Here is a 13103-nt window from a genome sequence, read left to right as displayed (position 1 = left end):
GGCCCCTCTGCCACCCAGCCCCCTGCCCCACGGCCCGGGAGGTGCCTGCTGGGCTGGGCCCTTCCAGCACCACAACGCCATCGGCTAAGGCGCCCCAGCGCGGGGAGGAGCGAGCTGTTGATGAAAGTGAAACACCCACTCACAAACTTTTCAGTGCATGGGAAGTCGAACAGCTTGACCAGCCCGAAGTCGTCCCCCGTGACGATGTTCAGGCCGGCGTGGGTCACACACGCACAGTTGACATCGGCCTTGTCTGCGTTGCGTGGCCAAATTCCAATGACTTCATCCCCAAGAATGCTAGTCCAAAACCAAGTTAGGACAGGAGCCTTAGTCCACAGGACATCACACTGAATGTGATCTCATTACAGAGGCCACCACAAGAACACGCCTTTTTGTGTGACTCTTACAGCGTCTCTGGTCATAAATCCTGAGGTCATTTCCCTGTGAAACCACTTCCATAATTTTACACATGCAGCTCTGGTCTCCTCCTTTCCTCATGGACTTGTGATGTACCTGCCCAGAGGGGTCTTTGACAGGAGTGCTCGTCTCCTAACCAGAAGTTCTTGAATGAAGAGGAAGTGTGTTTGGATGGAGAATAGTTCTTAAAAAATAGCTGTTCTTCCCTTAGTTAAAGTTCCTTTATAATCTTTCCTATTTACCCACATATTAACTGCCAGATGCATCTGCCCCACTCCCACGGTCTGTCAGGAGCCCTTAGAAAAGAGTCGTGTGGGGCAGAGTTTGTTGCTTGCCCGCCAGCAGAGCAGGGAGCGTAGGCAGCTTCTCACTCACCTTCTCCTCAGCCCTGCCTGTGCTGGCACCCTCTGCTTGCTGCCAGAGCTGCTTTTGGCCTGTTCCACTTTCTACAGTGAGAGCACAGCCATAGTTCTGCTGCCCTGTGGGGAGGGTCCTATACACAACCACCTCAGTAACTCCACTGTAACGACACCCACAGCTCCTTCCTAAGCCCAGTGAGCTCAGGGCTCCAGGCCTCTGCCTTCCCTGATGCAGGATAAGGCCGTGCCTATGCCAGTGAGCCACTAAAAGGGACACTTCAAGTGGTACAGAGCCCCGTGAGGGGGCACACACCTCACTGCTGGGAAGCCTGGGACGAGTGGCAGCCAGCCCTCACTAGTACTACAGCAATAATTACTGCAGACACCAGCTGGCTGCATCTGTGTGTGAAAAAATAGCTGTGTAAGTGGAGCTTTCTCCTTCAGTGTTTTACCTTGTCCACGTGGCCCACGTGATCTTTTCTATTAATGCAGGATCTGTTATTTGCTTTCCTAGTGGCACCTCGTGAACTTGACGCTTGTAGGCACCTGTGGAGACCTGAAAGTAGGAAAGAAACACACTAGTAAGTTTGCCATAGATACATTGGTTTCTGTATTTAGATTTCCAGCAGTAACAGTCTCAACAGGTTTTAATAGGAAATAAATATCTAGGATAAAATGTCCTCCTTAGCCAGAGCCACTCTGTGCAGTGTGAAGCATGACGATGTAACGGGACGACAACTGAATGGGCTGTTGGTCTGTCCACTGCAGTGCTGACAGTCCCCTGCAGCTACACCCACTCTGGTTTATCTCAGCTTGGCCTTACAGGAACGTTTGGGAAGGAATCCTCCCGTTCACCTGGCTGTCATACATCTCCCATCCCGGGGCCAGGAGAAGGAGAACCAGCTCTGTCCCGTTAGAATCCAGGGTGTGTTCCTCAGCCCTGCCCCCCTGCCCTGAGGAGGGAGAACCCTCTGCCCTCAGCACACCGTGTGAGGGAAGTCAGACGTGTTGGAGCTCACACCCGCTGGGGATGCAGAACCCAGGGGTCCACCCGAGCACTTGGGAAAGCAGAGAGGGCTTTGCACAGAGTCCCGTGAACACCCTGAAGACAACCCGAGTCACCTGGCCTGCCTCAGGACATGGAGGGGCACCTCCAAGCTGACACAGCTTTGGAAAGCCTCCCCCCTTTCTGCCCTCCATGGAGTGACTATGTCTGGTAAGTCCCAGTGACCCCAACCACACGTGGGCTGCCCCAGACGTACCTGAATGTACCTGCTGTCTGCAGAGAAATCCAGCTGGATGACAAAACTGGCAATGTCTTTGCAGTAGCCTATTCGGTTCAGGGTGGTGCCTTGGGTCAGATCATAGAAATCCACTGTATGTTCTTGGGAACCCACTGCCAAAAACCTGTTATCTGGGCTGATCCTAGACAGGGAAACAGGCAAGGGGAAGAGAATTTACTGTTTCTGTGCAAGATTTTCTTGTGCTTCTCACGTTAACACAAGACAACCAATTAATTTAATGAAAAAATAAGAATAGCGATTCAATCAATAGCAGGATTGTATCCAAACTAAACTTTGATGCTTAACAGGTGAGGAAGACTGAGGATGCTGTAGGTAGTTAAGTGATGTTAATATCATGCTAACAAAGTGCACATTGTGCAGAGTAACATCCTCCATGAGAAAGTGACAGGAATTGCAATTTAAAAATGTAATTAAATTAAAATGCATTAATCACATAAAACGCATTAAACATTAAAATTCCAAACATGAAGGAGTGTAACATTTATTCCCCCAGTCACGAGCTCCACGGTGTACAATTACTAGCTATATTCAAGTGGCTGTAACAGAGTTAGTCACAGGACAAAAAGCAGTGTGTGGTATGTAAGATTCAGGAGCTTTAGGCATACAGAAAGCCACCAGCCCGCCCAGAAATACATTTTACCATTTCAGACAGGTTTCCACAAATATGGAGCTATCAAAAACTCTGGAAATCAACCTGGAACCGGATGGGACTTTTTCTTGGGTAAGGGCTGTACACTTAGCAAACTCCAACAGCAACGTCTGACATACCTGATATCCTGAATTGCAGACTTCCTGTCACGCTTTTTGCCCCAAACCTTAAGGCTGTTTACGAGTAAAATAACGAATTCTCCGTTCTTCATGCCAATGGCAACCATCTCCCCATCAGGGCTGTACGCGGCACATCTCGCTGGGTGACCTAGACTCACCTTGTTCACCAGTTTCTGTGTTAACAAAAGCAACAGGCTCATACCTCCCCTGGAGAAAACTACCAAGCACATCATGCAAAGTTTCCAAACACCAAGCACAGAAGTCACTTATTAGAACCCAATTGTCTCTAGTTTCCTCTAAATATAAATCTGGAATCTAACAACAAAAAAAATCACCTCCCACCAGGCATGTGTTGCACAGCAGGCTTCAAAATACAGATGTAACTCAGAAGGGAGTTTAGTGTTTGCATCTATCTTGTTGCAGGGTGATGTCAAGTTTTACAGCAGAAAAAAACATAGTTTAGCAGAAAAAGGCTGAAAAAATCCCTTTCCTGTTTTGTCTGAAAGGTGATGTCAACAGCTTCTGCAACTGCTGGTCAGGGCAGGCTTCTTCCATTGGATTTGCTATGTGAAAACATACTAGCATCCTCTTGCATTTTCACTTATCTGACTGTATTTGTCATATATCCATCTTCCATACTAAACATGATCCCCGTTAGCTCAGGTTTGAAAGCTTCTGGAAACTCTGTGTGCCAAACAGCCAAGGGCACTCCCTACTGGCACCAGGGCTCACAAGTAACTGCACGTCCCGCGGATGGCTTGTGCTGGGGAAGAGCAGCAGGGGCACCCCACCCAGGACGGGCCTTCTCACCTCCCCACGCAGCAGGAGCGCAAAGACCCGCCCCAAAAGCGGGCGGAGGAACGCTGCCCCCTCCCCGGGTGGCTGCTGACAGCCGGCACCTCGGACAGGGGAACCTGCTCCGTCCTGTCACATGATCCGTTTTCACCAGCACTTCAACGCAGTGACACTCACTTTGTCTGACAGGTCCCAGATTCTCGCTGTTCCATCGTTGCTTGCAGAGATAAATATGTCTTTTGAAGGGTGAGTTGCTAAGCCCCAGATTTCCCCTTCCATGTGACAGTCAATTAACAAGTTCGAAGCAGCGTTTTTTTCTCCTACTTCCAGGATTTCTCCATCTTTTGTTCCCACTAAAATTTTCCCCTGTTTGTAGCAAAAAAAAACCAAACCCAGTGAGAGATGGGTTGTCAGTGTGACAGACAGACTATATTAATAGCACTAAAATACTGAAGTATTGTAGAAATATCTGTGGTAAGCCTCTAGCTTAGAACAAGGAGAAAACTTTAAAAAAGGAGAGTAAAACACCAACACCTTCACATCCAGCAGCCGTGCTGCTGTTGAGTGACTGGTGGGTTTTCCACCTTGCCATCAAGGGTTTTAATTCAGCTCAAAAAGTGTTCACATACAAGTTGGCAAAGTATGAATTACCTCTGAGGTAGCTCAATATTTGGGCACTAACAACAACAACAACACAAAAAACCCGCCAGAGTTTTAGGCTCAGTTAGACTTTAAGAGCACCTCATGTCTACTCTAGATGAAAACACTGACACCTTCACATCCAGCAGCCGTGCTGCTGTTGAGTGACTGGTGGATTTTCCACCTTGCCATCAAGGGTTTTAATTCAGCTCAAAGTGTTCACATACAAGTTGGCAAAGTATGAATTACCTCTGAGGTAGCTCAATATTTGGGCAATAACAAAAAAAACCCACCAGAGTTTTAGGTTCAGTTAGACTTTAAGAGCACCTCATGTCTACTCTAGATGCATCTGTCATTGTCTGAACTGCAAGAGCTTTCTCGGCAAGTACTTGGAAAAAGCCCAAGCAGATGCAGTTTGGAATTGGTTGATGGCTACCCGATTAGAAATAGAAACCAGCATCCCCCAGTGGTGGTACCAACGAGCACAAGCTCCTGAGACTGGACACGTGAAGTTAACTAGCGACCAGCTGATGAAGTCAGCAGGACAGATGCCCACAGGATGCAGCAGCGCTCCTGCATCACCACACGCCCCTGCCACAACACCTACACTCCAAGGAAAACGTGCAAGAGTGGCTTGAGCCTGTCAAACGGCTCCCTAGTTCTCTTGTGTTCCACTTCACAGAAACTGGGCATCGATCAGCCCTCCTGGGTGGCAGCCAGTTCTCCTCCCGCGGCCCCTCACCTTGCCCCTGCAGACGGAGCGCACGCACTCCACCAGCTGGCCGGTCTCCAGCTGGAAGGCTCGGCACCGCTTCATCTCCTGGTCCCACAGCTTCACCGCTCCCCCCTCCTTGGTGCTGAAAGGAAGCGCGCTGGGTTACCCAGATGTCTCCTTCTGCACAGGCTACAGCAAATCCCAGCGGGATTTCTCTCGTTAAGTAACAAAACACACACTGAATCAGCTTCTGCTGTATAGAAATGCACCTCACTGTGGTGCAACGGGAAGTAAATAATGCAGATTTAAATGTTATCACACTTCATGTTTCAAACAGTACCACAGCTAACCTGCAACAACCAAGTTGTTCTCTCATCACTTCATCTCAAATCTCTGTCACCAAGGTAAGCTTGGCAAATGTTACTTACAGTAAATAAAAGAACTTGCTAATGACAGAGTCTCCACTGGGAGAGGCTGTCTGTAGCCTGAAGCTTGATGGAAGTACAAAATTCAGAAAGGCCCTTATGCCAGGCTGGCAGGGGCTCAGGCCACAAGGACTTCACACAGTCAGTGGCCAATGTGGGGTTCAGTAGGTCCTTTGTGCACCATGGGCACTCTTGTGATCCTCAGGTGTCCTTCTTATCCATCCTTTACTCACTACAACACCTGCTGTGTCAAGTTCAGCCTGAAACTGCTACGGTGCAGATACACACCACTTCCCAGGTATCAATGGTATGTCTAGGGCACTGGGTAAATAAATGTATAGATATAAAAGAGACAAAAGTTGGGCACTTTAGGAAGATCACATGTCTTACGGTCTCTCCTTCCCTCCTGTGACAATGAGTCCATCTCGAAGAGTCGTGTACATTGTGAACACGGGCCCTGTGTGGGCTTTGGCCACAAGTCTGACCAGGAAATGGTCCTTCCAGACGTAGACGTCTCCGTTTATGGCACCGGTGAAGGTGAGGTTGTTCTGCAACAACAGCAACGACCCCCCATGTAATAACCACCTCAGAGTTCTGGCTCAGCTTGAACTGCAGTTCCTTCAGCTGTCACATCTCCTGAGGAGTCAACCGTGCCACGTGTGTGGGAAGCAAAGCCACCTGCCAGGAGGGAGCTGCTCTCTGAGTGACAGCAGCTCAGTGTGACAGTGGGATTCAGTGACACGTGCCAACGGAGCAGCAGTCACCTCCTGGTTTTGAAGGTGTCCTCACAGCATCTCAGCTTCATTATTTTAGCAAACAGAATGCTGGACTGTTTCTACTTGGGAAGCAGGGACAAGCAATTTGTTTGTTCTAATGTTACATTCTGCTGCTTTTATAAAACCACTTCTGGGGTTTTCAGCGTCTGTTACATTACTTGTAGTTCATACTGGAATAGAGCCATGGGAATAGGAAGAAATGTTTACAATTAAGCTATTTTTGACAACAAAGTCACTTGTTTGGGCACACGGATGAGGATTTGGGAGCCCAGTTTCACACCCTCACATTTCACACGTCAGTTCTATTGTACAGGGTGGATAATTAGGAGCAAGAGGTTTGTGTAACTGATGCTTAACCTTTGCAAAGGTGATTTCTCTGGGGTTTCTGGATGAAGCAGAAGCTATTTCAGACCTTAGTACCGTGGTCACACTGCTTTGTCACTGTTAACAGGCATTGTTTTCCTTCATTATGAAGTCTAAAGCACAGTGCTGTGGTTCCCTGGGGAGCATACAGCAGGAGGAGTATTTAGTGTCACCATTAGCTGGATCACCAGCACAGGTCATACCAAATACTGGTAGCAGCAAAAAAAGTTTGCAGAGCCTATACACAAAATAACAATATCCCATTTCTCTAAGTTAATCAGGGAAGTGCTAAATAACTAACCAAGTAAGCCAATAGAAGCCACGGCAGCTGATGCTGGAGGTATGCAAGGCATTAATAAAAAACATTTGCTAACAGAGAAACCCAACCCTGCCTAGAAAAAGTAGGTGAGGATTCAATGGTGCCCAAGTTTTAAATTAGAAGTTGAACTACCAAGCAAGAGCTCCGTGGTCCTGCACTGTCCCCACTGTACTGGGTTTCAACACAGGACACGGACACACGGGTTTAATAAAAACGCATGCTGGAATTGTGTAGCAAGCAATTGGAACTCACTGCTCCGAAGGCAACAGAAAGCATGGTCTGCATTTTGGCATCTTCCATGGACCCGATGACTCCCTTCTTGTAAAGCAAAGCGCTGCCAGCCAACGTCCAGAACTTCATGTGTTTGACCCCCACGGACACAAACTGCGTGTCTGAATCCGGGCGGAACTCCACAACGAATATCCTCTCCAGGTGTCCTCCCCTGCTCGCAACCTTAGCCCCTGTTTCCAGCAGGAAAGGATAAAACCAAAAAATTTACATGCAAAATGAAGCTCTGATATGATTTTATAAACCAGATTGACCTGGGATTGGCCGAGAGACCTGTGCCCTGTCAGACATCTCAATTGGCAGAGCCCGCCTGGTCCCCGTGTCCTGCGTGGCAGCTGACAGGCTCAGGAGAGGCAGAGTTAGGCCCTCATGGCACCGGCTGTCGCCTGGGTCAGTGACCCAACAACACAGCAACTCTGTGTCATCAGCGAGTCACCATCTGGTGAGACACCCAGGGGGGCACCTAATGAGCTGAGGCACTTCTGCTCTCCCCTCCACATCTGAGCAGGATAACTCCTTTTTGAAACGGCTTCCCAAAGGCCTGTCTGCAGCACAGAATGCAAAGCTCAAGGACTTTAGGAAGAAGAAGAAAATACTTTCCCTAATTTCATGGAATTTGATATTATATAACCTCAGTTCTGCTGAATAGCCATTTAAAACCTAGTTTCTCATTCCGCTGTTCTAGCACTTTGCCATCTCCTTTAACAGGTTTTGTGACTTAGGGAGCCACGACACTCAGAGTAAGGACACAAATCTATCCCAAAGACTTGAAAGGAAAAGCCAACAGCTGTATGCAGTTCTGTTGGGCTGAAGGATCACGATTTTTCCAGAGTTACCTTCTTGCCACCTCCACACTGTGATTGTATGTTCCGGATCAACTCCGACCGAAACCAGAAGTTTGCCAGTTGCACTGAAGTTAACGTAGTTGACCCCTTTGGTGTGGAAGCAACGCAGCATGGAAATGGTCTGCTTGCTCATAGCATCCCAGATGTGAATTGTGGGAGTCGTACCTACGTGCAAAAAGATGCATGGAAAGAGGCTTAGTGCAACACCTGGAAAGCTGCAACGCAGACCAGGCATTTTTCAAAAACATGTAACCTCAACAGACACAAGTTGTGGATTTCTGTTTTAAGATTAACATTACTCAAAAAAAAAAATCCATAATAGCTTGCAAAACACAGGGGAAATCATTGTATTCAATCAAGTAAGACAACTTCTAAAAGAACCACGTGACATTTATGAAGACCCTCATGCAAAAGCAACTGTCTGTTGATGTTTCGCTTGTATCCGCGATTCACACAGATACAACCAGGGAACATGAAACTGGCACAGAACGCTGCCGACCCAAATTCACAAACAAATCAGCCTTACCTGGGAACTCTGTCATATCACCTGCATTGTGAGAGCAATGGCAAATGAGGAAGCACCAAGGGAAAACAATAGGTGAAATAAGTCATGTTTCTAATGCTGAAGTGCCAGCATCAGCACCAGAAGGAAAAAAAAAATAAAATTAAAAATTTGAAAATGGATATGGATTAAATCAACAAAACAAATAAGCAGGAATATTGTTGAACTTGTTTGGGTATATTAGTTTTTATACACAAATATCACAACAATATTTAGTACTTCTGAGCTTTAAAAATGGTATTTAAAAGAAATGCTACAGACATGCAGTTTTAAAAAGTTATTACATTTCAGAGTGAAACGACTGTAGTTACACAGAGCATCAGCCAGAATCAGACACACTGATTTCATGGGCTCTTACTGACAGCCTAGAACAAGGGCCTTTAACAGTCACCTTCTCCCTGCCACCAAAACCAGTATTTGGAACTGCAGCTCTGACAATACGTCCAGTTTTTTGGGCTCACTCGACGTTCCAACTGAAATGCCAGTGCTCAGTACAGGAGGCAAGGGTTGTTTGTCAAGGTGTTCAGCTACAGCCGTTTTTGTGCCCTCTGTTCAGTTGTTTATTGCAGAATTTACAGACTTGAGTCTCCTTCCAGAAGGACAGGAATTAGATAATTTTTCTGGTATTCAAGCAGTTTCAGGTAAAAGCAGCAGATCCACCTGCAGGCTCGGGACACATGGTCCCACATTTCCCATCCAGCATCTACCCCTGCACTAGGGAATCTATCAGGCCTCTTCCTCCAAATAATACACACAGAAACACATCTGGTTTCACAGCTGGCCCTTTACATGTGTCCCAACTTCTGCTGAGAGATCTCAGTTTCCTTCCTTTTCCAGACAGCTTTTGTACTTCTGCATTGCACACCTTCACTATTGCATTTTCACTGCTAAGCATTTTACTGCTAAACAAGTGCCTTGGACACAGGAAGGAAGAGGGAATACTACAGATCTTGTGATTACAGATTACTGACATGATTTAGAGCAGTTTCTCAAAGCCTGCTTTCTGAAATATGATTATATGACAATTAACTCCAAAATCCCATGACTCACAATCAGAGATGAAGTTGAAAATGTAAGAAAATCCTGAAGCTTGATTACCTCTTTAAAATCAAAGGAAAGTTTGAGGACAGTAACACTGGCATGTCCTGGTAAAGCTTCTACACAGAAAAGCCCAAAATAAATCAGTGCCCCTGATAATTTTTGAGTAAAACTTTATTATATGGAGAGTCACCTACCGATCTGGCTGGTAGCCACAATATTTTTATACTTTGGGTGCTGATTCACAGTTAGGCAGAGAATGTCATCAGTATGCTCCAGGTAGAAGCTCTGACTACCTAATAAAATTGAAACATGGTTTTATTCACAACAGGAGCGAGGACAGAACCGCCCGAAGCGCAGAATGCTCCCGAGCTCGTGCTGCACTCCCCCTGTGCTCTCCAGGCAGGAATGTGGGGAGGGGGAGGGCAGGCACCCTGTCGGCAGGAACCAGGAGCACAAATGCATACATCTATCAACCAGCACTCCCTGGGGACCCAGCTGTGTCCAGGGAACTGGGAATCAGCCCCACAGCCGTCCTGGAACTGCAGGGAGAGCAGGGCTGGCAGACAGAGGGCCCAGGTTTCCTGGTAAATGGGATTGGCCAGTGGGGAGCAAAGCCCTGTGAAGTCTGTGCCTTGAGAAATCCTCCCAAGGGAAAGGGCCCAAAAAGAACAGATGGGACCCCAGCGCTCCCCAGCTCCAGGGGTCAGTGGCTGCGCTCAGACTGGAGTCCCCAGAGGTCACCAGATGTCACAGCTTTTCTGCCTCTGCCCTTCCTGGCAGCAGAGCTGATGAGCTTGCTGCTCTGGGTCACTGTGGCACCATGAGCAAATAAAACAAAACCAAATTTCCTTCTATTTCTGTTTTTGTTTCTCCAGAGCTATGACGAATGTGGAGATGCTGGTGCTAAAACTTCAAGCCAGATAAAGATTTGATGTTTTCCCTTCTCTCCATTACCCAAAAGCCAGGGAATATTTCTACCCCTTCCAAAGAGCAAATTGCTCACACAGGGCTACATCAAACTGTACCTTCCCTGGAGCAGGACTGTGCAAAAACAACCCAAAATGGAACAAGAGAAGTTACTGCTCCTAACGTTTTCAGGAGTACTAGTCAGTTCATAACCCAGGCTCTCTCCTCTGAGAAAGCCACTCCTGCAGAAACAGAGCAGGACTTTATGACACTTCTAGGCAGAGTCTCCTACCTGCTGAAAGGAGCAGGATGGCTCTACAGGATGCCCTGAGCAGGAGAAACTGTCCATCTGATACAAGAGCCACCTAGATTTACTAATTTTTACATTATTTATGAGGTCACAAAACATAAGCAAGTTAGAGGAATGTTGAGAAGTTAAGGCTCTCAATCAGAAATATTTTACCCAAACAGCATTTTGTCATCTCACAGTACTGTTCCAAGTGGAGTTACCAGTAGAGAGATTCTGCACTATGCCTGCAGCAGCCGTGTGGAAAATGATATCAGCCCCATCGTTCAGGTAGTGCAGGTTGTTGCGACAGTCAAACCCTCGGTAGCCAAAAACATGGTCTAGAGCCAGCTCCTGGGCAAGCAAAACAAAACCAGAGAACAGGAGTGAAACGACAGAAGAAACAAGGAGATTACAGAGTTCGGATCACAAACACAGTTCTAAAAGAATTACACAAGCTACAAATACCTTGCAGAGGCAACAGAGTAGTTAAGCAATAATTCATCAGTTATCCCTGTTCTTGTGCTAATTTACTGAGGCATGACATTCCCACAGACTATGTAGCAGGCATTAATTGGTCAACTAAAGCACTGCATTTATATTATTATTTCTTTACTAATTCAGCCTGCTGTAAATGTTTTGTTTCTGTAAATTTCCATCCAAAATCTGTACAACTTACAAGACAGATCCAATATCAATCTTCCCATCACAGCTTGATAGCTGTAGAGGGTATCAGATATTTGCAACTATCTTCACTTCTACTTTAAGAGTCTTCAAAAATCATTCTCGTAAACTACCAGATTTCAACAGTCTAAATTCTGACCTTCAAGTCCTTACAAGAAGCAAAGGTGGGCTCCAAGTCACTCTGTTGTTAAAGCATTAATCACAGGTGTAATTTCAGCTTACAATAAGCAATTGCCAAGGAAACTGCCTCCAGGAAAACTGTTGTGGTTAATGGGTTGTTGTTGAAGCTGCTTTTTAGCCCAGAAGACAGACTGATGAATCTGTCCCCAACACAATTACAGCTTTCTTGGAATGCTCTGAATTACACTGCCAGACAAGCACTTGTTGAAAACTGTCCACACACATCACAGACTATTCCTTGTTCAGCATATTATGTGGAAATTCAAAATAGCTGGGGGGGGGCTACAGTTTTGGGAAAAAGGTACCTTCCAAAGTAATGAGCACTTCTCATCACCCAAAATCCCACACATGACTTTTCATGTGTGAAAGTTTCTGACTGTATTTCCCTTGGGGTTGGGTAGAGAGCGTGGTTTCTCCCCCAGGTGCACAAACACTTTGGCTGTACCCACCCTTCAAATGCAGAGAGAAATCTGGGGTTTGGAGACAACTGATACTATTGCAAAGCTTTCAACATGCCAACTCTGAGGTTCCTTCTGACAGAGGCTGCTGTCTATCACATCCATCTGGGGTTTGTACCAGAGCTGAAAGCTCTTCCAAGAAAAGTCTCTCTCTTCTACCTAGACATGACTTTAGCTGCCCTCAAAACAAGGAGGAATTTCACCCCTGCCCTCAAAACAAGGAGGAATTTCACCCACCACTTACTACCCCTAAAGAAAATGAAAAAGTATTATGCCTGACCTCAACCAGTTTCTTTTTTTTGTTGATATTGTTCTTTTGCAGTTTTTCGGGTTGAGGAGCAGCTCTGCTAACTGGTGGCCTGAAACACACATTTAGAAAAGAAGACAATCAATATAATGGAAAGCAAAATAAAGCCTTCAAAACCATAAAGCATGTTTTGTATGGGAACAGGAAACAGCCACAACGGCAACTGGACGAGCTGACTGCAATGACACAATATTACTGTAATTGGATTTGTGCAAATGGTCTTGAAAGACAGATAAAGTTCCCTGCTACTATTGATCCTTCTGAGCAAAAGGAGAGGCACAAGCCTCTGAGGTGTCAGGGAGCTCAGCCTCTACCAGTTCATGACCTTACACAACCCCATGCCTGCTGCACAGGCTCCACTTCAGATGACTGCTGTGTTAATTTAAGCATAATGATTCTCCCTTATTCATGAGGGCTAATTCCAACCCTGTCAGCAGCAGAACAGAGCTATAGGAGCTGCACTGGATTGCTGGAAATATTAGCCTGTAGAAATCTGGCCTAGATTCTTTATTGCATTTGATCATCTTTTATTTAGAACATAGGTCTTGCTAGAAGTTGGGATAAAAGTGGTGATGGCAAAAGAATAAAACCAGCTATTATTGTTAAACGCTTGCTCCAAATCCTCACTTGATGGCTGCTGTTAATAGTCCAAACCCCACCCCACTG

At 46.3% G+C, this 13103-nt stretch overlaps 1 protein-coding gene across 1 annotated transcript; it reads right to left on the bottom strand.

Moving 5' to 3' along the window:
- Window positions 1-143: 143 nt before the first annotated feature.
- Window positions 144-12489, bottom strand: LOC103780172 (echinoderm microtubule-associated protein-like 6; the record flags this gene model as incomplete). Its single annotated transcript, XM_008947866.1, has 12 exons — window positions 144-297; window positions 1229-1332; window positions 2039-2201; window positions 2849-3021; window positions 3821-4009; window positions 5025-5139; window positions 5813-5970; window positions 7133-7341; window positions 8005-8178; window positions 9811-9909; window positions 11033-11162; window positions 12411-12489. Coding segments are annotated over 12 exons (1747 nt in total), but the record flags the coding sequence as incomplete, so codon positions are not given.
- Between the last annotated feature and the right edge of the window lie 614 nt (window positions 12490-13103).

This window comes from Merops nubicus, unplaced genomic scaffold (assembly GCF_000691845.1).
Source record: "Merops nubicus isolate BGI_N331 unplaced genomic scaffold, ASM69184v1 scaffold15000, whole genome shotgun sequence".
Classification (NCBI taxonomy): Eukaryota; Metazoa; Chordata; class Aves; order Coraciiformes; family Meropidae; genus Merops; species Merops nubicus.
Note: the sequence above shows the minus strand (reverse complement) of the source record. Positions and strands in the feature narration are given on the sequence as shown.